Source organism: Haemorhous mexicanus, chromosome 8, assembly GCF_027477595.1.
Source record: "Haemorhous mexicanus isolate bHaeMex1 chromosome 8, bHaeMex1.pri, whole genome shotgun sequence".
Taxonomy (NCBI): Eukaryota; Metazoa; Chordata; class Aves; order Passeriformes; family Fringillidae; genus Haemorhous; species Haemorhous mexicanus.
The window spans coordinates 24,388,376-24,416,109 of record NC_082348.1 but is presented as its reverse complement, the minus strand read 5'-3'; the positions used below and the strand labels follow the sequence as shown (position 1 = coordinate 24,416,109).

The 27,734-nt window shown below is 37.7% G+C and overlaps 1 protein-coding gene across 10 annotated transcripts in view; it reads right to left on the bottom strand.

The window, feature by feature from the left end:
* Positions 1-27,734, bottom strand: part of ABI2 (abl interactor 2) — a 64,137-nt gene that overhangs the window by 29,177 nt on the left and 7,226 nt on the right. For 6 of the 10 annotated variants that reach the window (XM_059853240.1, XM_059853244.1, XM_059853239.1 and 3 more), the window contains exons 2-3: positions 8,640-8,807; positions 655-831 (exon numbers count right to left, since the gene is read on the bottom strand). In XM_059853240.1, the coding sequence (XP_059709223.1) occupies positions 655-831; positions 8,640-8,807 (345 nt within the window). The remainder of the gene's footprint in view (positions 1-654; positions 832-8,639; positions 8,808-27,734) is intronic. The other 4 variants (XM_059853248.1, XM_059853247.1, XM_059853249.1 and 1 more) reach the window with 1 other exon arrangement.

Below are 27,734 nucleotides of genomic sequence, written 5' to 3'. Positions count from 1 at the left end.
CTAACAAGCCACCAGTTGTCTCAGTCTGATCTCTGCCCTGAAATTCCTTCTTTTTTCCTTATCTTGAAAGGGAAAACCACCTGGCTTTAAACTTGGCAGTAAGATTCCCATCCCAAAACCCATTATAGCAGAAAAGTTGCAGAGAGGGCCCTTTTACAAAGAACATCAGTGGGTTTGTGTATAACTGACCCTGGCAGAAAGAAGAAAAGGGAGCCCATAACACTTCTCATGCAAACCCTTCCTTTACATGAGCATAAAAGTAAACCAGTGGCAATTACAGCTGGATCACACTCTGTGGTGCTAATTCAGCAGAAAAGTGATGGTCATTAGCCCTTCAGTTCCCATGTATATCCCTGGCAACTGACCCAAACAATAACAGCAGCATCACATAAGTTGATATTCAGAAGCATTTTCGAAGGTGACACTCACAGTCCCAATCAGAAATCAGATCCAGTGAGCTTGCAACATTTAGAAACAGTGAGACAAGAGAAGGGGAAGGGACAACTGGAAATTGGACAGGACTCCTCTCATGTTTATAGACACATTGTCCAGGCAAGGAGAAACTGGTATATTACCATGAAAAGCATCAGGTTATTTTGAAAATATACAAAGACAATGAATTTGCAGTTTGGCTGTTTTAACAATATCACCTACCTTCACTCCATGTCCAATATCATCTAGAATTGTATAATCAATAGGTTTCCTGATGTAGCGAACTGGTCGCTCCAAGTTAGCTGGTGCAATGATTTTGTGAGTTCTTGAGGTGTTTTTGTTTGTAGTCAAGATACCAATTTCTCTTCTAGCAACTTTCTCTTTGTGAATGTCCACCGTCTACAAAAGACGCAGTGTATTTACTAACAGTGGTATGCATTGGAATACAGAGTCAGTATCAAAAAAAATTAAATCACTTCTAATGTTTTGAAAATCTCTATACTGTACTAAACATATCACTACATATACTTGATTACAACATCTTTCTTCACCTTACTGCTGAATTTACCACCTCTAAAGCCACAGGAACAGCTGGGGTTTCTTTGGGTTTTTTGTTACCCTCGTTCTTTCAGTTTCAAAAAATTCCTTCTCCTTTCCATTCTTAGTAGCTTTCATCAATTTACTGACACTGTTTTATAAGATTCCTTCACTTATCCTTTTTTATTTTACAACTGCTCTCTAAGCTTGCCTTTGGCATAGGCTTCAACTAGATGAAGTGTAAGGATGCCTTCCCAAACCTTAATTTTAAGACCTCATAAACAAACCATGAGCAGGTTTTGTTGGACTGCAAAAGTTTGCTAAATTAGGACTGGTAGTCCTATGATAGAAAAAAATCCCACTTGCACAAATCAAGAAAGTATTTTGGTCATTACAACTCACTCATCACAAAGCAATGATTAAATTTTAGAATACATTCCATACTAATGTATCCACAATAAAGCCAGAGGTTAAGCCCACTGTCTTCCCTTTGGACACCCAGGGCCAACTTTATATACTAAAACCAGTACCACAGAAGAATCTTTGGTGTAAGACAAAGTCCTGCTGAAAATTCATTGCCTAAAAACATGTATGTGAATTTTGTTAGGTAACAAGAGTAAGAAAATGCTACCAAAAAGTCCACTTAGCTTTTCCAGGATAATATAATCTCTCAAATCATGGGCCATGGAGTTTTTTCCCTTACGTAAACAAAAAATATTTGCTTGCTCACAAAACAGCTTTCACTATAGGAAATTTGCTAAACTGTGAACAAAAGTTTTAGCTACAGGATAAAAAACAAAAGTAAAAACAGCCAGAACCACCACCACAAGGATTTCTAAATACTCAGAGATTTCTTGTTACCACTTCAGCGATCATGAACGGCACCAGAAACACTTTTCACAGTTTTAACCAGGCTTTGTAGTAACTGGGCAACAGGTACAAATGAGAACTCATTTTCATAACACACATTTCTGTCCATTTTATTTTTCTGTGGGTAGGCACTGGGGCAGTGGGGTTAGCTACACTCTTTTACTCTGCTATTTGTGCTACTGATACCAAAACAAGCTAATGGAACCTGTGCTACCTTGAACAATCATCACAACCTTTAAAATGACAAAAAAAATATTTTAGAAACCCCAACCAACCCCCAAACTACATCCATGAAGTTGTTTCTTTGCATTATTTCCATGGAAGGATTTCCACAAATACCTGGGGCATTATATGTGAGCTTACAATACTATCAGCAAGATTGCCTGGTATTTCCCAGCAACATATTTTCAAGATTTTGTAACTTTGCTAAAATTAGGAACTGACTACAGCTTTGCCATGTCCATTCTGCCACTCTAGTTCCACCTGTCTAGAACTGTAAGGTTTCCACTAAAGGTTCACTATTTCTTAAAATAACTAGGTAACTATTTCTTAAAATAAAGCTACAGAAAAACAGACTTTACGGTCAAAATGTATTGGCAAATCTCTCTTTGGAAAGCTCGAGTTGGTTGCACAATGAATTTAATAGGGGTAGTTAAACTGTCTGGGACATCCGCACAAAAACCCACCCAGATTTGACCAATATATAAATTTTGCAGTGCTACAGAAACACATATATTTCTGCAGCTACTTAATAACTAAACCACTCTCCAATGAATTTGCCAAGGTCCTTTCTGAAGCTCCCAAGATGACCAGAACTATGGACCAACCCCCAATACAGCAGTGCAGGTGAGATCTTCACATCTCTTACAGTGCTGTACTTATGGTACAAGCACAAGTGCAAACAGAGCACAACAACATTTTCCAGGCCAGAGTACCTAAAGTACACCATTCTGCATCAGGGGAAGATGTAAGATTTCATCTTCCATCTCAGGCTTTTATTCCTTCTCTGGGCTAGACCTTAGCTTTTGCAGCATAGGGAATAGGAACACACGTTCTGGAAAAGATGGTCTACAGACTTCTCATCTCACCAGTCAGAGGGCACATACTGTCTTAAGAAGCTGAAGATATGTGATGGCAACAGCTTGGGAGGACAGTCTCATGACTGATGCACCACTGATGAATTCAATCTCTACTGCAGACTTGATCTGTGGTCTAGCCATGTCACTGGAGAACTGCAGAGACATGACTTTTGTATGCTCTTTGTCTCACAGGCCCCTGATAGCATTTTGCTAGAATGTTAGAAAACTTCAGCTGCAACAGCAGCTGCACTTCAGGATGTACTGGAACATCAAAATCTTATGGGTCTGAATCTGGTCCTTCAAAACCATTATCATGCCTTGGATATTGCAGTCAGAGCCTTAATTTCAATCCAGAAATCAAAAAGAAAGCTATTAGTGCAGGATTGGCAAGATGATTTCTCACTTCCTATTTCAAGTGCTAGAACTCTGCAACTTTGAGTATGTTCTTTCAGTACTTTCTCATGTAATTATCTACTAATATAATGCAAGCACAGATATTTAGTGCTCATGTTACTGTAGCAATGGTATCCTGGCACTGTGCAAAGCTGTTTCCAAGAATGAAGAGTGGGTTTTCAATAGGAGCCACAGGTACAACCAGCTTCCTTAAGGACTATGGTGATCATGAGGCATGACTACAGTAACAAACAATGAAGTGCATAAAACCTAATTAAAACCTGAAGCTCATGTAGTGGGATTTCCCTTGCATTATGATCTCTTTTAACTTGAATAGCTACAGAATGACTAAATGTATATAAACTGCACCTAATTCTGGTCCACATACCTAAAATGGTATTGAAAAGCATTATGCTGGCAGCTTTCCAAACACTTCATTTTCTTGTTTAGTAGACTATGGAAGTCATGAGATCATAATACACCCATAAAATAGCACAAAGAACACTGCAGTATTCCATTAGTAGAGGAGGTAACAAAGATTAACCTGCTACTAAAGAAAATGAAAACATTTATCCTCAACACACTGGTAATTATTACCTCCAGTACCAACATAAATCCTTTATCAAGACAGGAGAATGCACCAAAATGTTTATTCATCAGTTTAGAAAGTTCTAATGAGAAGTTTTTGGGGTTAGAGCTGGACTAATGAAACACCTGGCTCGAAAACTCTGTTAGGAAAAGCAGATGGGATACACTCTGCCCTTCTACAACTTAGACCCCTGTTTTCTAAAAAGAAATTTTGGACACCTGACAGCATTATTATGCTTTTAAAAATTTGTTTCACATATCTCCATTAGCTTTGCCAAAAGCTTTTATGTGACAGTTTGCTAGAGGTTAGGCTCATTACTATCATCTTTTCATATGCCTTCCAAGATCCCTGCAATAGCCAAGGGAGAGCTTGAGGGGAAAAATAAGTATGAACCACCACATTTTTTTCTGTTAGGAATTTTCTGGCCATTTTGAAACATCAGGTTTTCATACTGAATTCAAAAAAGCCAGTCTCAAGCTCTGCAAATATTAAAACAAAAATCCCCATGAAATAATTTCTGGGAAACTTAACACTACTTACAAGTTCACTTGAAAGCCACAGAACTCATGAGTTTTGAGAAATAGTCTCTTCTACCAGTAAACAAAATTTCTCAAAGTATGAAGTTAGCATTTAACTAACTTAAGTTAGTTTTGGCTGGGACAGAATTCATTTTCTTCACAGTATGGGGCGGTATTTTGGATTTGTGCTGTGAACAGAGCTGATAACTCCAGGATGTTTTAGTTTCTGCTGAGCAGCGACTGCACAGAGTCCAGGCCTTTTCTGCTCCCCATCCCACCCACCCCTGGGCAGCCTGGGGTGCACAAGAAGGTGGGAGGGGACACAGCTGGGACAGCTGGCCCTGCTGACCCAGGGGACAATGCTCCACACGGCCTCATGGTCTGCAGCCCCAGGCTGGGGGAGCCTGGCTGGGCACTGCTGCCTGGGGACTGCCTGGGCAGCACTCAGCTCCTGCTGAGCAATTGCTTTCATTTGCAGCCTTTCTTCTTGGGTTTGAGTTCTCTCTTAAATATCAATTTTCTATATTATTGTTAACACCATCATAATTAAAGAGATATGTACATATCTCAACCCACAAGTTTTCTCACTTTTACCCTTCTGATTTTCTACCCATAGCCTGGTAGGGGCAACTGAGTGAGCAGCCATGTGGTGTTTAGTTGCCAGCTGAGACTAAATCACGACCACAAGCATGCTGAAAGTCTGAATTATAGTGAAATTTCAGAGAAAAGAGTCTCCAGAAGCCTTAATTTCTTCTTCTTCTCAAAAAATTCTAATTTAAATTTATAAATTAACTGTCAGTCTGGAAGTCTAAGCTTTTAAAATTCCGTTTCAAAAATCTTAGACTAAAATATTGCTTAAATGTAGTATTGCTGGACTTTTATTTTTGATTTAACTTATTAATTTGACGCAATTCAAACTAATTGCAAATTACCTTGAAAACAGGATTATTACTTTAAAATTAGCAAATGCCTAATGTGACATTATTTGTCTCAAGTTGCATGTAATTTAGACACACAAAAAAGAGATCATAATACTATAAAAATGCTGAAAAACAGGTAACAAGCCCTGTGCAAAACTGGCCTCGCATCACCATTTTTAAAGTGTTTTGCTATTCTTGTGCCTTGCAAGAATAAGACAACTGAGAAAGGTCACAAACCTTCACTGACTTCTCAGTGTAAAGTCCAAGTGAACTTCCCTGCAGAGACTGAGCAGCTCGCAGTTGTTGCTGGAGCCCAGCTAAGCAGCAGCTGCTGCCTGCAGAGAATCCAAGGCTGCTCTCAGAGCCAAGAGCATGGCAGCCAGTTCTGTAAGGGGAGGATGTAAGCACACCTCCCCACCACACAGTGCCACTGGAGAAAACTCATCACTACTACTCATCTTTGTGATAATGTGCTTGTTTATATAACTAGCAGCAGTTTTAAAAATGACCTTGCTAAACCTGAAAAAACATTTCTCATCATACAAATATTAAAACCTGAGAATCTGCCAGATTAATTTAAAGAATTTGGACGTTAGTAACATTTCACAGTGACTGCTAACTTGAAAGCTGCAAGATAATTTTTTTAACAAGTATAAATATTTGTACATATGATCAGTATTTAAGATTTAAATTCGTAGTCAAATATGAAACACTGTGTATCATTTAGTTCTGGACAAGGTTCAAGAAGGCAAATAAGAATAGACTCATCAGCTTTCAGACCAAACCAAAGTAATTCTAATTTTTAAACTAATAGAACTTAATCACTTCCATAAAAATAGTTTCAATAGTAACAATTTCCGTATTCACAACCTATACACAACTTGAAAAAGCACAAATTATTATCAGCTTCCTTTTCAGCTCTTTGATTAGGCTGGCATTTAGAAGGAAACACAGAAAGGGATATAAATTGGCATTCTACCAATGAACAGAGAATCAGTATTAGATCTTACAAAGTTAATCACACCTTTCCCAGTCTGAGCTACTTGTACAAAACAAGCACTTTGGGAAAAATTTTCATACCAAGCATCAAATGATTCTGCTCCCTTCTTTGGAGCCTATGTGGAATCCCAAATAAGAATTAAAAGCAGGATTCCATCAAGATATCACAATTTGCATATATTGTTTTCCAAATTTAAATACCAAGACCTACTGACCAAAGCATTTAATGCAAAAATTAATTTACCATCTGTAATTACCAACCTGTTTTCTGTTCTATGTTACTGACTTCATTTCAAGTCAGTCTGACTGAAATCCTGACTTGGCAGTGAGGTATTACACCACAATGCATTTTCAGTATTGTTAGAAAAAGCTCACCAAACTTTAAACCCAGCATAATTACCAAGGAAACCTTCTGCAGATTAGGCTAATTTCAGGAGAAGTAGAACCAAATTTCTTGAAAATAAATTATTTCTTTCTAGAGAAACTGTGTAAAATATATTTTTTAAGAAAAATAACCCTGGAAGTTAAGGCAGATAACACCCAATCTACAACACTGGTATTATGGGAAAAAGCCATTTCCAAACATTAACTCAATTTAGTAAAGTTCCTTGGATCAATACACTTCATGTATGAAATATCCAAAATTTAAATACTGTCTGCCCCTCTGATATTATTTCTTCCATAAAGATTTGGGGAGCATCCTACGTACAGATTCAGGCTCATAAAACCTGAAACAAACCACACAAAAAATCCCCCCAAACAAACAAGATTTTCAATTTTACAGCAGTATTTAAAAAAAAAAAATCACAGATTTTTCTTTGGTTGTTCAAGTTCAACCTATGAAATTTTGCAGATACATCTTCATTAAGTGTTGGGGTACTGCTAATTTAGTACTCTATTTTAAATAACTAGCTGTATTGAATAAAGGTCAAAGACAATCTAACCTAGCTCTTAATCTGCATAAATGTCACCTTCTCAGGAGGAAAAAATTTAAAATGCTATGATTCTTTCCACAAAAGCTACTTTACAGAAGCTGTCTGACAAACTGAATTTTCCACATTCATGAAATGCAAAATATACTGTCTTTTGCATCAGGCTCTCCAACAGCTGGAACACATGTGAGCTGGCACTAGCCTGTGAGGAAGCACATACACACACAGAGCATATAGACACAGCACACAGGCATACACAGGATAATTCATAACATTTTCAGGGGGAAAAAATGAATTTACTTGTTCACATAATGATTAACATGGAGCATCTGGCAGAAGAAGTCAAACTTCCAGTTAATTTTTGATGCAGATCCATGAGACAACTGAAGCAATCTGATAGCACAGCCCTATGAAAAGAGAAAATCCTCCCCACCTCTTTCTTTGTACTTGCCCTGGGATTCCTCTGACCCAATCAGAGGCAATTCAGCCCACTAAGCCAGCATAAAATTATTCCCTTATTTTGCTGGTTCAAATAGATCCAATTCATCCATTTATTTCCTACCTTACACAGCGCCTAGTTTCAAATACTTTTCTAAATAACACATTATTCTTTATTTTAATTTATGTTATTGCATGGAGATCAAGAAACACTAATAGCCAAAACGTATTGGTCAACTAAGACACAAAATATACAGTAAACAGACACAAAAACCAGAATTGGGTTTTGGACACAAAATCCACCATTGGCTGGTAAATCTCCATTTTTATATATCATTCATTCTCAGCCCATTTTGGCAGTCTAATTCTCTCATCAATGTGGTGATTGAAGCTGGGTTCCTGATTATAGTAGCTTAGTTTACTGCTGCTCAGAAAAACTGCAAGCAATGGCAGGAGTTTTGCAGCCATACACAAATTGAAACATTACTTTTGGCTTTTGTTCATGTCACTGCAAAGTACATTTTATTAAAAAAAGCCAGGAGCAAACTCTTTTTGTCATCTATGCCGTTGTCATTAGATGCCAGTATTACAGCAACAGAAAAAGTAAAAAGATGATGAGTACTGTTTTCCACCACCCATTTCATATTTCTTAACATAATACTCTCATTTTACCATTAGCAATTTTTCTGTCCTTTTTGCTTATGCAGAATGACCCCCTCTCCAAACAATAATCTGGCTGAGAATGCATTTAACCTGCTCTGGTATGTAAAATGCTCATACTAACACTGGTATAGAATCACATGATGAGACCCAATCCCAGACTGAGTACGAGAAGAAATGCATCCTCTGTTTTAAATTCTTCTCGCTCACAAGATGTCAGTTCAGAGTTTTACTTGCTATGAAATATCAAAGGCAAAAGAAGAAAGTCTCACTTGTGAAATGTGGTTGATTGAAGATTCCATGCGCCGGAGCTGGGATGCCTGGATATCCAGCATTTGGAGAACATTGTTGGCCAAAGTGTTGATCAGATAGGCTACGCTTGCTAAGGACTGCGTTGTGTAGGCTTTGGTTTCTTCCAGGGCTCGCTGCTTATCTGCTGACTGAAAAACACAAAGAAAAGGGTTATTTAGTATGAAGTCTTTCACACAAAGATTCTTGGAATTAAATCTTTTTGTCTCTCTTTACAGACAATGAATTATACAAGTCAAACTAATTCTAAATAAAAGTTACTATTTTTCCACAAAAGCTACTACCTTTGTATTTTAAGAGTTTCTACACTTTCTAGGAAGAATTAAGCTCCTTTTCTTCTTGAAATATACTTGGATTTTTTTTGAAAAAAGTTCAACTTCTCATTCAGTATTTTAGCAATTTACTTGAAAAGCACTCTGAGACACCTATCCTAAATTTTATACAGTTTACAACTGTTCAATTTTTCTAAACTTGGTACTTCATTTATAACTCCTAACAGCCTACAAGGAGTTGCCAAATACCATATTCCTTATCTCTCCTAATAATTTAATCCTCAATCTCCTAATCACTGTTGTTACAAACAGTCATTCACAGAAAATGAACTATAATTATTCCCATAAGATGGTAGCTGAATACAATGTGAGAGGAATCCTTTTTGAAAAGAGTAAGTCCATGTCTTCTTCTTGAACATGCCTTGTAATTTTTCACATCGTGAATACTTTCTTCTATGAAAAATTAATATGATCCATTTTTCTAGTAGTAAAGCACCTAAAAGTATTTAGGCTATCAACAGACAAGATATCCATTAGAATTTAAAAACATACATTTCAATCAGCATTAAAAACAATAAGCTAAGAATCTAATTGCTAGGGTTCTGTGTTCCTCCTTGGAAAATAGTTAATATCACTAAAAAGTAGTCCAGTACAAAGAATACAGATTAAAGCACTGGTAAAATATACAACTAAGATGCTAAGAAACTTTCCAGTTTTCAAGGCTTCAGTATACAGTGAACTTCACTTTTAGGTGATCTTTAGCCATCTTACAGGCTGATAGTGCTGTTTCTCAAGCAACGGTTGATAAATGTTCTCTACTCGCACCTGTCATTATTAGACTGTATTTCATTATTTCCTTGGCTTTTTATATTCTCCACATAGGTTGGGTATCAAGATCCAAGAAATGTGCTGTTATTAAGGAGGGAATATAAAGTCATTTCACATCTTTCAGCACAAGCTGAATCTAGCATCCATTGTAATATATGGACTTTGAGAAGCACAGAAAGTAAGCATACCTGTATTTCAGGAAAACAATTCCTAGAGCTCACTATGTTTCCCAAGACCTTGTACTAAGATTCTTAAAAGAAGATTGCTAGCTTTCATGGGGGAAAAAAATCCCATACATGTAAACACAGGCACAAGACTTCAATTAAATGCTCAGATTAAAGACACTGCATACTTTTTCTTTCCTGCCAACTTCCTGTGTCCATAAACAACACAGGTATCTTAGCTGGCCAGTTAGCTTAGCAGGCTGCACTGCTACCAGTTCCTCATCTGCTAGGAAGGAGCAGAGCAGCAGCTGCTCCTTCCAGTTCCTACAAGAGCTGCCTTGATGGGGCAGGAAGGAGGAGTGGGGCAGGAATGAGCATTCTCACCGTGCTTCTCTCCCATGCAGAAGACAAAACAAGACCAACAGAAGAAGGAATTGAAAATTTTAGGAGCCTCTCAGGGCACAGTATGAGGATATGCTCCAAAAGAGCACAAGTATAAATGCTGCCTTATATTCAACAATAAAGAAGTTAGAAAAATTATATCCTCAGATCTCCTGTAAGAACTCATGACTTTTAACCAGCTGAGTAGTATGTCTTGTACATAAAAGAGTTTGAAGCTCAGCTTAAGGACACCCAAATGAAGATACATCAAGCTCTTCACCTCTATTCTCACATTGCTGGCTTGTAAATACACTCTTCCCCCCTCCCTGCTCACAGCCCCAGCTCAGCCTGCACACTCCCCTGCAGCAGCCACGCTCCACAGCCATTCAAACAATTTCTCAATGGCAATAATAAAAATCACCAGAAGCTCGCCTGTTTGGCTCTGCAGCTGCTGCCAATCTATTTATAGAAGCAGAAAATGCTGATTTCCATTAGTACACTGTATATCCAGAAGAGCTGAGTATAATCCAGTAAACACAGTATTTTTTCATTAATAGGCTAAGTGTTTGAGAACAAAAGGAAAACTACCTGTAATTTTAAATATTATGAGCCTCTCTATGGTTTTATAAGCAGAAAAAGAAGTACAAATATGAAACCATGTTCAGAGCTAGTCCTTCCAGGAATGCAACCTACTAGCTAAATTCAAGTCACCCCCAGTTCCAACCAACAAGGAACTGACTTCTCAAATGCAAAATGCATTAAAGATCTCATAAAACAATACTATAAACTACTTTGGAACTGTTATTAGCACAAAACCCCATTTGATTGATGTGTCTAATTCATGTATTTAGCTGATCACAACTGTTTTTTGCAGAACCCGAAAATCTCTGAGGCAAACTCCGCTCACATTTGGCACAGCAAAACTGAAGTTTGAACTTTCTTCCTGTGAAGAATCTGTTCAAATTAAAATGACTATTTGAACCTACTACTGTCCATCCATTTCAAAGGAACAAAAAATAATTAGTGACAGCATTTTAAAACAATCATGTTTACCCTGAAAACTTTCAAGAGATGAAAACTTCTATGACTCACAGAAATAGTAAAAACTCTAGAATACTTACAAAAATCTTAAGTTCCCGGTGGAAATATAACAATAAATGTCAGTTAAATTTTAACTTGAAATGGTAAGTTGTGTTTAGCATGAAATCCATCTTTTAATTTGATAAGCAGATTTCCAGAGACGGTATCTTCTATGCTCCTATGTAACAAGATCCCTATTTAAACTCCACACGGACCCCAAATTACATTGCTTGCCAATGCTGCCGTGCTCACTGAGTATGTAACTATGTAAATAAAGGGATTTCTGCTAATAAGATAATGGTTTCAAGTTATCAGTAAACAAAATTCAAACATAATCCTTGGCAGTCTAAGTTCTGATACTCCTGATCTTCCTAACACCAAAATACCAGTCAGTATGCTTCACATCAGAGTGTAAGGCAGACAAAATGCAACATCCATACCTACCAAAATTCTCTAGTGAAAGAAAAAAAAAAAATCAAACTGCTAAGACTCTACAGTAATTTCAGTAACCTATGGAATACTGTTTCTGTGAAGAATATCAAATACAAGAGAAACATATTCTATGTTCATTGTAACAAAAAATCTTGTTCCAGTGGATACTTAAGTACATTAACCAGAGTCCTCAAAGCCCTTCAGTTCTCAGAAGCATTGTGTTCAGCATGATCAAGCACTGATACCAAGTGTTTTCAGTGCCCTGACCTAAGTTAAATGCCATGAAGCAGACCTTTGAGTATCTCTCCATTTCAGTTTTTAAGTACCTTTAGCATTCACACACATAAAATTATGCATGCCTATGAAAAAATACAGGCTCATAACATGTATCCACACATAACTCTTAGGAAAGCAATGCTTTCAACCATTAGATCAGTTTGATCTGTATTTTTTAAATGGATAATAAATTTAAGAAATCAAAACTATTGTTTGACAGACAAGACTTTTGAAACACTGCTTGCACAGGGATCCTCTCATTCCTAGACCTAACATACCCATTCCATAGTCTATGCACGGCCACATGGCAGACTAAGTACCTGACCTAGTTATAACTCACTTTAGAAACAAATGGTTGTTTTAAACTCCGGTCACTTCCATTATCTTCCCTGACATGCAAAATTGCAAACACTACCCCTTGTAAAACTATGTAGATGCCACAAAGAAAAGGCAGAGCAACTCAGTGAATTATGGTCTGAGCAACTGTCATGGTACTATGGAGACTCAGGATCTACTCCCATCAGCAGTACCTGTCACAGATGTCTCCAACACAAAGCGCACATTCCATCTGCTGTAGTGAATTAGACCAGGAGGCACATCCCAAATGAAAATCATCTGATCCATAAACCAAATTATAAGTTTTGCCTCATCCAAACCGCTGCATAGCCAGAGAAACACAAGGAAATATACAATCATTAATAAAGAGGGAAGAACTATCCAGAGTTGCTGAGCTTGCTAGAAAAGGAACAAGTGCTGGAACATCATTGCAGTTTTTCCAGCCCTCCACTACCTATACTTTTTCTTCACCAGAACTGTTGAGTGTCCCATATTTCCCTTAATATTTTTCCATTAACTGTGTTAAGAATGCTGCTGTGTCTCCACCTCAAACTTGTAACTTTGACTTCTCACACAGTGTTAAAATACTTGAGTATCACAGCTAGGTCATCTTCACAGCCTTAAACAGAAATATTTAGATCATGTCTTCTGTGCTCATGTTATGGAATTTCCAGGCAACAGCTTAGCATTTATTCTGTTTACCATTTTTCTCCACACAATGCACACATCAGGTGTTCATGTGAGTCACAAGGCAGCAGCCTTTTCTCCTGCTCTCAGCAGTAAGAGCACCATTTTGACTCACCACAGAGAGCTCATGTGATGCTCCTGCCAGCCACACATGGACTGGGGACAGTGTCAGCTACTGCTGGGAGCTGCTCCGCCGCCCTCCGCTGCAGCAGGAAGTGGTTCCCCTTGCACCGGGACACAGCAGCAGCCATGGCTCTGCCCAGCTCTCTCCCGGAGAATGTTTTCCCTTTGTGGGAAGCTTCCAGTACTGAAACAGTTATTTTGTCTCCACCAGAAAACAAAACAAGCATCAGCTACACGGAAATGCTTCACAGGATGAATCCAGTCCGAGAGCTGCAGCACAGACTACAGTGACTGTACAAACTGGGGCTTTTAGATAGCAGGAGATCAAAGTCACTCAAGTCAGCTACAAATGCACACACTTCACAGGCAGTCAGAAAAGCCATGTCTTACATATACAAGGCAGTAGTGTGTGCTTGCTTTCAGACACTGGAGAATTATTAACAGTTTCCACTTCCACATGCCAGTCCAACACGGACACTAAATCTAACAGCTCAGGAACGATCATAAATGTTCACCTGAAAATAAATCTCATTTTTTATCAGAATGTATAAACCAAATTGCTAGCATTAGAAATCATGTGGAATTCAACCTGCAGTAAATGTAAGTATGACTACTTTTCATGTCAGGATGCAGAGCCCAGGCATCACTTCTTCTTCCCACTCTGGAAGTTCCATTTACACTGCACAATCACACTACCAGATTTGAATAAGAAATAGCCTGGACTGCTAACTCTATAAAATATCCTTTTACTTTAGGAATTAAATGTCTCAATGTTTATTCTCCTGCCTAAGAAAACACCAACTTTAATACAATAGAAAACAGATGACAAAGAAGAAACAAATTTTGAATGGGGCAGATGAGAAAATAAAACATGCAGTAAAGTATCCAAAATGAGAAAACTATTTGGCTGTATGATTAGCAAAAGGAATTCTTACATGCATATAGAGCATAAAATGCAGGGCTAGAAAGAAACCAAGAATTTAAGGCATTGTCCCACCCAAAGAGTGATCAGCCAAATCCTAGTGATAAGGTCTGTTATGTCCCTGTTAAGAACTTGAATAATTTTGTACAGAAAAGCAGCTACTAATGGATAGAAAAATTCTACAAAGAAAAAATATGGGAAGCAATGTGAACCCCACAGTAAGATTTACAAAACATCAATCCAACTAGGTAAAACTAGATAAAAGAAAATGCTACCAAATGCTCAAAATGCTACCAAATTAGAAGAAAAGATTTCAAAGATAGCAACACATTAAAAAAGAAAAATACATTTCCTATGAACTGGAAGGAGCTCATAAAGACAGGTCTGAAAGTGGTGCATGAAAGGAAACATTAAAAGCTACTGGCATTTTAGTTGGCTCTTGTAGCTAGGTTTCTTTCCTGCTTCAATAAAAAAAAATAAATTGTTATTTATCCAGTAGTCATCATCAACTTGGAAATTCACACTTCTGCAGTTGGGCTAACAAGACTTCCACAAATTCTACTGGATAAGCCAAAAAGTCTAAACCTATGAGTTGAGAAAGAAACTGTGTTTCTTATTACAGAACACTGACACAAGTTGTTGCTTTTAATATCAATATGACTACAACAAAAAATTCTTCCAAGATTAATACTTAATGTTGAATTGAAAGGGGGCGAAAAAATAGAGCTTTTCATTCCTGAGGCTACTGTCATTCACATTTTTTAACAAACAGAGTTCTGAATGGAAAAAACCTCAATTCATACTGAAATCAATTCTTCAAGGGATTTGTGCAAGGGATTTATGCTGTAATATTTAGGCATAAAAGTGGAAGCTGAGGTTGAAGAGTGTGACACCAGACTAACTACACAAAAAAGTATATCCAGAATACACTAATCAGTTCCCCAATATATAGAACACCTCTTGCTATTGTTCAAAACAGTAGCATTTAGTGAAATTCATATATGTGATGAAAAAGTAATGGTAAAATTTTAAAAATAAGACAGAAGATTAGTTTCATTGAATGGATGTAACATTTGTTTCTTTTAATTACTGTTAACACAAACCCAAGCTGGCATTTGTCTTATGACCAGCCAGCAGAACCCCTCAGGTTTCTGCTGAGGTTGCATCAGCTTCAAGAAGCCTCAAGAACAAAAGCTGCATGCTAGAGTTCAACAAGCTTCCATTATTCAGTACAAAATGTGCCCAACTGTGATACTGACAAAGCCCACTTCAGTTTTCCTGTGAAAAATAGATTGAGCTCTTATATCATCCTTTTAATTGTTGCTGAATTCCTTGAAGTTACTGAAAGCCTCATACATAATTAAGTATTTTACACACTTTATTCAACTGCACAGATGGCATTTGCTCAGCCCATCCAAGTGCTTTCTGAGGTCCTTCCGTGAACTACAAAAAATGATTGAGAAGAAAACTGAGCATCATTAATCCAATAATTAAGTCAAAACCATGCCAAAAACTTACATAACTGTCAGTTAAAAATACAGTAGTTTTCTGTTTTAACAAACTGCCTCATTAAATACTTGCTAAAGAATATCCTTCACTCCTCTTTCAGCGCCGGAACTGCTCATTCCCAGGACAGAAAGCATGTACCCACCAATTCCTATGGAGCTGGTTTCTAACACACAGGAGAAAACAGGCACAAAGAAGCAGAAGCAATCACTGACACATTAGAACAGAAGGAAATGAGCTCTCCCAGAGTTTCAGAAAAAACAAAGGGCCATAGAGCTCGAAGGCACTTATTTCTGTGGCACCAAAAAAACCCCAAATTTCCCTTTTGGATGCAGAACAATCCATCTTTTCTATTAGTACACATGAAAGCTCAGTCTACCTATTCTTTAATAAAACCAAAATTGCACAGTACCTGGAGCTGGAAGTAGAATTTTTTTTTGTTCCTGTCAATTTTTATAGCATCCTCTCTCTACTATTCATCTCCATGTGCAAAGGTCTTGTCTCTATGTAATTGCTTATTCATGATTATATAATGAATACATATATAATTATTTCTGTTATTATTTTAGAAAGACAAAAGGCTGGCTTCATGGCTTGATTACCCTACTGAAATGCATACACCTTCTTTTTAAAATTAAGAAGAGCTCATAGTCATTGCCCATTTACACATACTCTGCACCCTAAATACTATGAATTAATCAAATGTTAGGCAACATAAGCAAACAACATTTTGGACACAAATGGGAAACACTTCTCCACACATACCCTGCCACAAACCCACTCGTAATTCTCTGACAGCTTTCGATTATTCTGCATCCAAAAGAAAACATGAGCAGCAAAGCACACTGAGACCATGAACACAGGAAGCAACAAGATCATTGAGACTGGTAATTTGGCCTACAAATTAGTAGCAATGGTAGCTCTAGAGTTTGGAGACGGAATATTTTTATTTCACAATAATTTTAGCATGACCTTACCTGAACATTAACTATAATTAAAGTAATCTGCTTGAAAACTCTTTGTCAAATCTGTGAAGAAAGGAGCAGAGCATCTCAAGTCTCCTAGTGACACAACTCTTTTTTTATTAATGAACTGCTCTCAGAAGTGACAAGACACAGTCTAAGAATCAGCACTAAAGGGAGCTTCAGTTGTGGGTGGACCATCCAGGCAAAGACAGAGGACAGTCAAGCACCCAAACCATCCCATTTGATCAGTGTCTGTAAAGCTGAAAGGTGCCTACCTTTCTCCACAACTGTATCCAAAGCTCTACTCAACACCTACATGAAAGCAACTTCCTGCTCACACAAAGTGCATTTAAAATTTAAACACCTTAAAATGTGAACATACTGAAGTAAACTCTTCTCTTTACAACTGATAATGGGATTAGGACTATTCTCATAGCACTGTGACTTCTGTATGCCCTACATTTTGGAAAACACATGATCTTTTGATCAGAGATCACACAGTAATCAACAAAGCTGTGTAAGGAACACTGGCAACACAATCATTACAGAATATACTGGGTTTAGAATTAAGAATGCATCAAAACCACCACTAGATTTTATAATTCAAACAACACTCAAAGAGCAAGTAATAAATGTGGTATTTTAAAAAGTAATTTCCAAACACAAGGTTAACTGCATTCATCTTATTATACTAATATTAATATATAAAGTTATTCCCATTTTTAACAAATAATTTATAATTACAATTCATCATTATTTATCTGCACACTAATAACAAGCATGCTAGCTGAAGAATATACTCTTACCATTCATACTCCAGTAAAGCCTTTGACATCAAGTATTTCTGTTTTCCAAACTATTAAAAAACTGTAATGATTCACTAAATGTCACTAGAATTTCTTGATTACAAGAGCAACTGCCTAACTTTTAAGCTATCCTAAACTCGATGTCAATAATCTGCTGCAGTCTCTACAAGGTCATTTGCATTAAATTGCAGTCTTTTGTTTTCACTGCCGTAAATTTATTTGATGTTTTCAGTTCTGTGCTGAGCCTCAAAATGTAGGTTTGATTAACAGCTAGAAAAGCTACCTTTCAAAGAAATACACACAGAACCTACCCTCCTAAAATGAAAAGCTGCTTTTTAAAATACATACTGCATTCAAGGCCACCAGTGAGGGTAAAACTAGCTCACTGGTTTGAGATCTGTGACAGCAATATCAGCCTACTCTACCCAAGAGAAAACCACAGCAAACGGGAGCTGTGGACAAGCACAGCTTCCCTGACATCTAATCACCTGCACCACTGTTTCCATACTGCCTGCATCACTGCAACAAATCTGTCATCTGTTTCCCTTAACCATCACCAGAATCAAACTTTGTATTTATTTCCATACATTCACAAGCACAGCAGACCAGTTTTCACACACAAATGCCCTGCTCTCATCAGACCTTGCAAGTTCCTGTTCCTTGAGAACAGAGCCAAAGTCCTGTTTATGCAAAAATAACAGGGCATGATGTATTCAAACAAACTTTCTAGACAGGGTTATAAAAAACTTTTTCAAGGCAGCAGTACCACAGTTTAAAATGATGCATCACAAATTGTATCACAAGAACGGCATGCCAGCATCCAAAGGCATTTACATCTAAAACACAGTTAATACGTGGTTATGTTACTAGTTGCTCATCACTGCTGCACAGCATTAGATTTTGCTGTTGGTCGAGAGGAAGCAGCAGTGATGGAACCTACTCCCCTGCTCATTCTGGGAAACCAGGGGAGGTTTCACCTCTCTCTGGTAGCTCTTCTGGAATAACACAGCTGAGAGAAGTGGGTCGTTTTCCAGTTCCTGCAACAACATAATTATTGTTGGAGTTCCAGAGACAAGGCAAATTTTGGCTTTAACAGCAACACGGTATCAACGCACTTGTGGCCATAAGAGGCTAGGCCAATAGAAATGCACTGAATTAAGAACCTCAGAAACAGCCAAGATCGACAGGCTTAACTCTATTATCTCATATACCGGCTGCTCTACAATTATTCACTCACCAAGGATGCTTTAGTATGCAGAGGTTTCACTGAGTTTAGGAGTCAAAATCATTGATAAACTAAAATTTAATTTTACAATTACTTAATAAAAATAAAGCAAGTGGTAGCATTTGAAAAATTACTTCATATGCAAAGTGCCTTTCACAAGTAAAAACTACGATCATGTAGTAATTCCACTCTGCTGTACAAAAAAATGCTCTTGCACAAATTGTTTTCTCCACTATCAATATCAGATGAACAGACGTTTGTCTCTTGAAATCTGACAAAATCTACCATTTTTAAGAAAGGATATCTACTTCAGCTTTACAACATATTATCTAGTCACAGGGGTTTATGTAACAACTGAGTTATTTCCCTATTTTGCCAGTTTCTTCCTTCCACTATAAATTCTCAAATAAATTCATTACATAGCAGTGATTGAGGTCAACTAATGGCTTTGATTTAGAATCACAAGCAGAGTGTGGCAGCAGAAGCAGATTCTGCTTCCAAGTGTCCACTGCCAGACATCACAAGCTCACAGCAAGGAAAGATAAGTAGGACACACAGCCACAGCCTCCACCATCACAGCTTACAACCTAACGCACCCCTCCAAACAGTCAGATAGGTGCAGGACACCTGTAATTGCCAGGGTGTAATTGCAGCATAGCCGGGGAGATACACACCCTATTCGGCCAACAGCTCCCGAGAGAGGCTGGCAGGTGTGGAGATAACACCCACACCAGTTACCACAGCAACGCGGAGCTCCGCGGCACCGTCCCACTTCCTCCGGCACTCAAAAAGACCGAGTAGCTCAAGGAAGGCAAGCTGCTGGAAAGCCTTTCCTGCCTATCCATGGCAAATGCAGTCCTGTTATCCTCAGAATTCTTCCCACATCACCACCCTAACTAATACAAGTCTTTCAACTGCTATTCACTTTCTCTACTTTCTCACATGAGCAAGCCCCAAAATTTTATCACACTAGAAGTTATACTTTAATTTAACTACCTTTGGTAACTATGGCTAAAAAAACTCGAAGAGAAGTAAAGAGGCATTGCTGTCAGGTAACATGAGTATGCCTTCCAAAGACAGCATGTAGAGGGTTTAAACTAAAAGGGGGCAGGAATTTGCATAGTCACTCTTCCTTTTCTAGGAAATAAAGACACTTGGATTACACAGATTCCTTCACAATGGTCAGTTAACCTTAAATTTGAAATTATTCTTACTTGGCACTTTTAAAAGCTGCTACCAATTCAGACATAATGAAAGAAATGAACTGTCTTCATATCCATGCCCACAATCTGACAGAACAGTAAAAAAATACTTTATTTTATATGAAATGTACAGATCAAAATAAGAAACTTTCACAACAGGTGCAATATACAATATTCCTGTAGGAGGCAAAAGAACCCCTGGCAGCATATCCCAAAACCTAGAGATTTATGCTAACTTATCAGAACCTGGGTGAGCTGCAGTGGCAGTTGATCACTCTACAGCACAGAATGAAAGAATCAGAAGAGGTTTCCCTTATTCTTCCATGAAGGTTGCCTAGTCTGTCCCTCATTCCTGCATTAAAACAAACAGGACAGCTGCCCTTGCCTACTGCAGAACCACTTAAAGGCCCAAGTCTCTGACCCCTGCAATGCCACACACGTGCCAGAGTGCCACCACTTCAAATGCACATTTGCACCCCATTACACGACCAGACACCGACATATTCCTGTCTGACTGACAAATCACAACAGCCCACACAACTCACACTTCTTCCTTGCTGCCACCGTAAACGCTTGCCAGAAAGAGAGAAGCAAGCCACAGCAGGCTGATTTTTCTTGATACCCATGTTCTTCTTAATTAAAGTTGACCTGTTGTACAACTCACCTGCTGAAGGTGGTGGCAACACTCAATGATACCCAGTCATAAGTGACCCATGATAGAGATTAACTAAACAAACCACCATCACTAAGTGAAAGAAAGTTAGTTAAAGTTCACTCTGAAATCTGAAAATCAAAACCAGTCCCTTCTTATTAAGTAGATTTGTTCCCTGTGTGTCCTGAGAGAAGCATCTGCTCATTTTTCTGGCAAAGAATGTTTTTACAACCTTTTGCTCCTGTTACCATAGCACTGGACAAAATACAATATTGGCAGAGTGAGAATGGGATTCTGGCTTCTTATGCAGAGACAGTTAGCCAAGCCCAGATCACCATTTTGCACTTACTAAAGAACATTTTGGAAATATAAAAGTCACCTCCTCAACTGAGGAGTCCCAATCTGTTTCCCAGCGGTAAACTGCTAGAAATGTCCAGAGCACTTCTTCTTCATGCTTGTAAGAGTTGTCAACAAATAAAAAAAATCTTAAGGTTACAGGAGGTTTTTAATTTCAACTAGACTCAAACTTTGCTATGCTGTTAGAATTTAAGAATCTCGGAAAATAAACAGAAAAAAACCCTTTTCTGCAAGCACTGTAAGTAGCAATTATTCTTTTTCCCAGTTTAACAAGCAGTTTTGGTCCATTTACTTCAAAATTATAAGTAAACCTTCTGTCAATTGCTATGTAGCTCAAGAACAGCAAGCTAAGTTGCTATATTCAACCTGCAGTATGTAACTTAACAGCATAGCATCAAATGTTCTGTAATTATTTCCACCAAGGCCTCTATTTTACACACACATTTTCTAAGCATGACCTACATTCACATTAAGAACAATACTTCTAACCCAAAGAGAGACTGTTTCATGCAAGTGGTAACTTAGTTTCTAAAAACAATATATGGCCATTTTACATGTATAAAAGGATGTGCATTTGATTTTCCATATTAACTATATTGCAACCGTAACACAGTAACCTCCATCCAATTTAAATACTACTTTTTTCTGCAGATTACCAAGTAAATTTTTTAAGAATTAACAATTATCACACTGATATATCAAAAGCAATATGCTTGATAAGCAAATCCAAGCTTGGCAAAGTTGGATTTGGTTATCCACATACAATAGTTCTAAGATTGCCCAGACTTGAAACAAAGCAAGGCAGGTCACTGAGCCATTTCAGAACTTTTCTCTAACAATATGGAGAGTTTTTTGTTAGGTAAAGAAAAGCCAGGACTTGAAACACAAACTACCAGGAATAAGGGTCTTATTGCTTAACTATAAAGGCCCATCATTCAGAACATAAATCAGGATGAGCTTGAAGAGACCATATTTTTTTGAAAATTCCTTCAGAACACTATCAGAATTTCATACAGTAAATGTTTAAATCTGCTGTCTTAAAACAAAGCACTGGCATTACCTAATAGCCCATGGACCCCCTGGCAGACGCTCTGTAAATTCTAGGTTGTTTTTATGCCCCCACACAAAGAAAGTAGATGATGCACCAAATACATTCTTTGAATCAAAAGCATTTAAGAAACTTTAATGAATACAACAAACCCAATGAGAATGACTGTAGTACCAAAGAAGAGCTTCTATTTCTAAAATGCTTGAGTTCCTTTGTTCTAACATTTCGATGTCAGCTGAAGACAACAAACTATAACTCATGTGAAAAACACACAAAATTACATATGAGGACATTCTGAAAAACAAAACTTCAGCAATATCCCAGTGAACATCCAGGAGAAAATCTCCATGTAGGATGTTGCAGAGGCAGCAGCTAAGGACGTAGTTCTATCAGAACACCTTCAAAAAATCAATCAAGTTATTTGGGATCCAACAGAAGACAGTTCTGTAAACCTGGAAGCAATTCTGAAATGAAAAATAAGCACCACATACCACAGTACAAGAAGTTCTACAAAGTCTGTCCTGAAAAAATGGTTACCATAAAAGCTTCAGAAAAGGACAGAGGAATGAATCAGACTAACACTATCAAAGTAGTATAGAGCATCTGCAATACTCCAAAATTCACAGCTGCCCACCTCTGCACACATATTAATAATGTTCCATACCTCAGCTTCCACTAAAGCATTTCTGTAACAAAAAAAAAAAAAAAAAAAAAAAAAAACCAAAAAACAAACAAGCAAACAAAAAAACCCCCAAAACATCTGCAGGTACTATCTTATTTTACCAAAACAGGTGAAATAACAATTTTTCTTGTCTCTGTTTATCTAATGTGAGCCAGACTGATTTTCACCAGGCCGTTTAAGGTTTGTTCATATACTGATTTCAGCACCTACTGGTGCTGTTCTGCCCAAACACCTTTATAAACATTCCTTAGACAATCCTATATCAGACAGGATGCATTTCTTTAAGAGCAATTAAACACCTTTTTTTCCCCTATATTTATATAATTATTACTATTTTCAAGATGTATAGATTGGTAAGCATTCATGTTGGACAGAGAAGACACCATCAGTCACAGACATCTCAACAGAAGATAAAAATGTACTGCAATTTTTCCCCTACAACAGCCACATCCAGAGTAGCCCAGTAAAACTTAAGACCAGGATTTTCATTAAGTAAATTAATACATTATTTTCCTCAGCTAACAAAATCACTAATAATGAATTTTTTCAAATGCAACAGTTTAAAAAGTCAATTTTCACAAACAATTTTCAAAGAAAAGCCATATACAGACTACTGTTGTCTCAAATAGAGGAAACACTTCCTTCCTGCTATACAATCTAAATTCAGTGACAAATATTTCAGGAACGAGTCATTTTAATCCCGCAGTTAAGAATTATCGTGCTGTTCCCCACATAGGCCAAACTCCATCATCTCTAACTAGAGCAGCAGCAGACAGCTTTCCACGTGCTGGGAACCCTCCCAATGGCCAGAGCTCTCAGCCCCAGAACACATCCCGAAGGCTGCACGTGCTGCATGCAGCGCTGCAGGCAGCCCAGCCCACCTGCACGGCCAGCGCACACCCACAGCACTGCACTGCACCGGAGCAGCTGCCACAGCACGCAGGGAACACAGCATCACCTGGGCAGAGCTGCACCAAACTGCAGGAATGAGAACTTCCACCATGGGAGTTGAAAGTGACACTGCAGACTGATGAAAGAACACAAGACTCCTCTCACAGCAGTTTTATGCTCCAATAGAGGGTATGAAGAATCCCCATGACTGTGTTTACTTTCACCATAATTATGACACAGGCTGAGTCTCAATCTTCACTTATTCACCAAATTTTAATGTTATTCTTCTGACAACTCTGAGCAAAAAAACAGAAATGTCAAAGAAGTGAAATGACAAAAAAAGAGAACATTTCAACTGCTGAATGCTTTTTCTATGTCATAAAAGATTCTCCTGCCTTGCATTTTTCCTTTTAATGTGAACTATTTTCAAGTTGTCTCAACAGATTGTTACAACTATATATTCAGCAAGTTCTACTACCATCTGAAAGAAGAGTTTTCTCTACACCTTCATTAATTAAAAGTGCTGCATGAATGACCTGTTCATTTGACAATACATGCCTAAATAATATCACCTCTCTAACCATCCAGCTATGGCAATAAATGAAACAATCCCGAAGAGTTTCACAACATGAATCCTAGGTTTTAAGACAAAGAGGCACAGAGAAAGCACAAATTTCAAGCTGCCTTTCAGACAAGCAATTCTCTCTTCCTTCAAGAAGGATCTACCAACTGCATAACCTCTAATCCTCCACCTTCCTAGACACAAGCAGTTGCATTTTTTTGTATCACTCATCTTCCAGTCATTTTACTGAATAGTTTGTCCCTAAAACTCAGGGAAAACCACTCATATTCCCCCTACAATTAGTCAAAGAAAACCATGCAAACAATTCTTGAAGGACTGTGTTCAGAGCCTTAAGGGCATATGGAATCCAGACCAAAATAAACTCCTTCTACTGTTTGCACACAAAAGCTGTACTGACCCTGATTTGTGAAGTACAAGATCTAGACAGGACATCACGTAAGAACTGTGCTACTTAAAACCAACAGATTTCAGTATAAGAAGCTGCCTCCTCAGGTTGGGATCTGGTGTGTGCAAAGGCACTTACCTTTTTAGCACACAGGAAAAAAAAAACAAGCTAAAAAGTAAGCTAAGAATTCAATACTCTGAGACTTCACCAGTGGCAAATAAATCGCATTCTTCTCTGTGTCCTTAACAAAATCTACAACTAAAAAAAAAGATAAGAAAATTTTAGGGAAAGTAAAATGCATGGAAAGTATTAACCTCTGCTCATCATAAGAAAACAAGGGAAAATCCCCTTCTCTTTGGAGAACTTTTAAGCACAGCCTTTACAGACAAAAGTGGATTATTGGCACTGTATTCCCCGCTTGTTCTTTAATGAAAAAATTCTTTTATATGTGTATAAATGGTTAAATAAGTTATAACTCTGCATTAATTATCCAACTGGTGATTGAATGAGATAAGTCATAAGAGCCTGTCTTGCACAAGGAATACAACTTATAAACTATACTTTAATGAAGGGTCTTAAAATAGTACAAACATCTCTAAGAAGCTCATCACCCTAACAAGCTCTGTTTCCAAGGACCTGTATTTGGTGAACAGATGAGTATACAAATGAGAACAACAAAAAGTAGAGGCCTACCCTTCCCTCTTGCTCCAGTCATCAAAATTGCATGTATTTGTAGCACATACTGAATTACTAACTCCAACAAATGTAAAGACTGCATATATAGTTAGAAAATACAAGATGTACATTTAAAGCAGATAACAAAATAGGAATTATTTACAATAGTTCCATTAACTCATTCCATCAAGTGGTTATAGAAGTGTCCTCAGTTTGGAGATGATTTAAATTAATTATTATCACCACCAGACAAATGTAATAGCAATTCAGAATCTACTGATAACTTTCTACCTTCTATTATCCAAACTTATTAATTTATACAGATGCACATATAGTCAAAGAATTACCTCTTTCTTTCAGGAATGGACTGCTTTTATAACAGTGCACTCAGAATGTGATAGAAATGCTTCAAAACCAACACCCTCACTAATTAAGACTGATTACACACTACTCTTTGATCCAGAGATTCTGCATGCTCAATCATTCTGCCCCTTCTGAGACAGAGTCACTTCATGGGCACCACACCTCTAAGGACACAAACATCAATAGGCCTAAATCTTTGAGGCTAATTTCTGAGATCACTAACAGGAATAAAGTGAGAAAATTGAGTATATCAGAAAACAGTGCAGACTGATTTTTCATAAATAACAAATAAATGTACTGTCACAGTTTCATTCTCCTCTACAACTGCTTTCACTCCCAGTTCACTAGTTATTAGTCATGGTGGAAAAAGCCCATTAATTTTACTACCACCATTTCAGCGCACACATATATATTCCATCACATAAAAACCTTTAGCTCTCTTTCCCACAAATGAAATTTATCTCGATCTTATTAAATTGACATGAGTAACTCAACACATTAATTCCCTCTCCTTGGAAGGCAAATCCAACACCAATTTGTGCAAAAAGCATTTCAAAGGATCCAGGATATATCATACTCAGGATACAGAAACTACAGTATTAAATAGAAGCAATATCCCCAATAATCCAGTGAAATGAATTAAAGTGGACACTGCAAAATACTTCATATAAGAGACAGAAAACTCCATCATGGAATAAATGCAAGGCAAAAGAATATGAAAGGAAAAGACAGAACTGCTTATATTCTCATTATTTATTTAAAATGTCTAGCCTTTCTAGAATACCATTAAATCCTAAGCCCATAGCAATAATTCCACAGATTGGGAAGTAGCATTACCTCTCAAACTTAATTTAGTATCCCTGTACTCTACACAAGAAAATGCGAAACCAGTGTACAAAGTTCATACTTTTCAAAATATTGTTTGAATAATCCTATAATTCATTACTTTTCTGTCAAAAATAACCACCCCTTTTTGAGCATCTGCTCATACTGGCATTTTTCAGTGTCTCTGAAGCCTGCAATCCACCTCAGCCTCTTCTTTTGCTGTTAGCAGTGTGAGGGATAAGAGGCTGACTTTCGCTTTTACTATTTCTCATCTCCTTTTGGCTAAATATTTTTGGGTTGTCCCTCCACAGACCCTCCATACAGATAAATGTATGTCAGCTGATTCAAAATAGCCATTTAATTTGGGATATTTAACATTTCTACATTTCCCACAAGGTGCAGCACACCTGTGGTTTTTACCCAATTAGAAGTAGGTAGACAACAAACTTTCACAACCTGCAGCAAACACTCTGCCTTACATAGAAAGCTATGAACAAACTCCACTTCTCAAGCCAACTTACAAAGTCACCATCTAGTTAAAAAAAATCAGAGTGAATTACAAATGCTGCAATGGCCAACATTGCTTAAACTTACAGTATAAAAGGACACACTTAAAGCTAGTTGAGAATCTGCACTGTATATTGAGTGAACACATACTATTTAATGATTATTATTAAAGGGAATCAAGACAAATCAGTGTGCTTTGAATTCATACGACACTACTCAGTAATAAATGGCTTTGTACATTTTGTTTGTTAGACACACTAGAAGTTTGTGCTTGAACAGAGATCAGACACAGAAATCCTATTTCAGCTAAGTTGGTATACTCCTGTCTGGCAAAAGCAGCAGTGTCAAGAAGAGACTATGTTGTATGAGACAGCCTCTACAGAAAATCAAGCACTGCCTGTGCTTTCGAAAGCCCCACATTACCCACAGGTTATGTGTACCAACCCTCTCAGGTTTAACAGGTCGCAGCCCCACTGCTCACAGTTCTCACAGGGGCCACAGAAACAACACCTCACATTTGCACTACAGACCTTCAGGCCCAAAAAGCAGCACTGCTGCTGCTGCACAAAAGTTTAAAATAACCACGTTTGATAGCTGGTATCTTGATGAACTTCTCACTTACCTTAAACTGTCCATCTAACAGCTCACTGCCTCAGTCATTCTCTCCTCCTCCCTCACTTCACACTCCCCCCCCCCATTCCTGAGCAAAGCAATGGCACTGCTCTTGTCAGCAGGAAATTCACAACAAAGTTAGAGAATATCCTAATAAAAACAATTGCATTTACTTAGAAGAGTTTTTTAAGAAAAAAAATAGTAAATTTCTGAGTTGGCACCAAGCTAGCTTTGGCTGTGTGCTATAACCAACACAGGCCACTAAAACCCCAG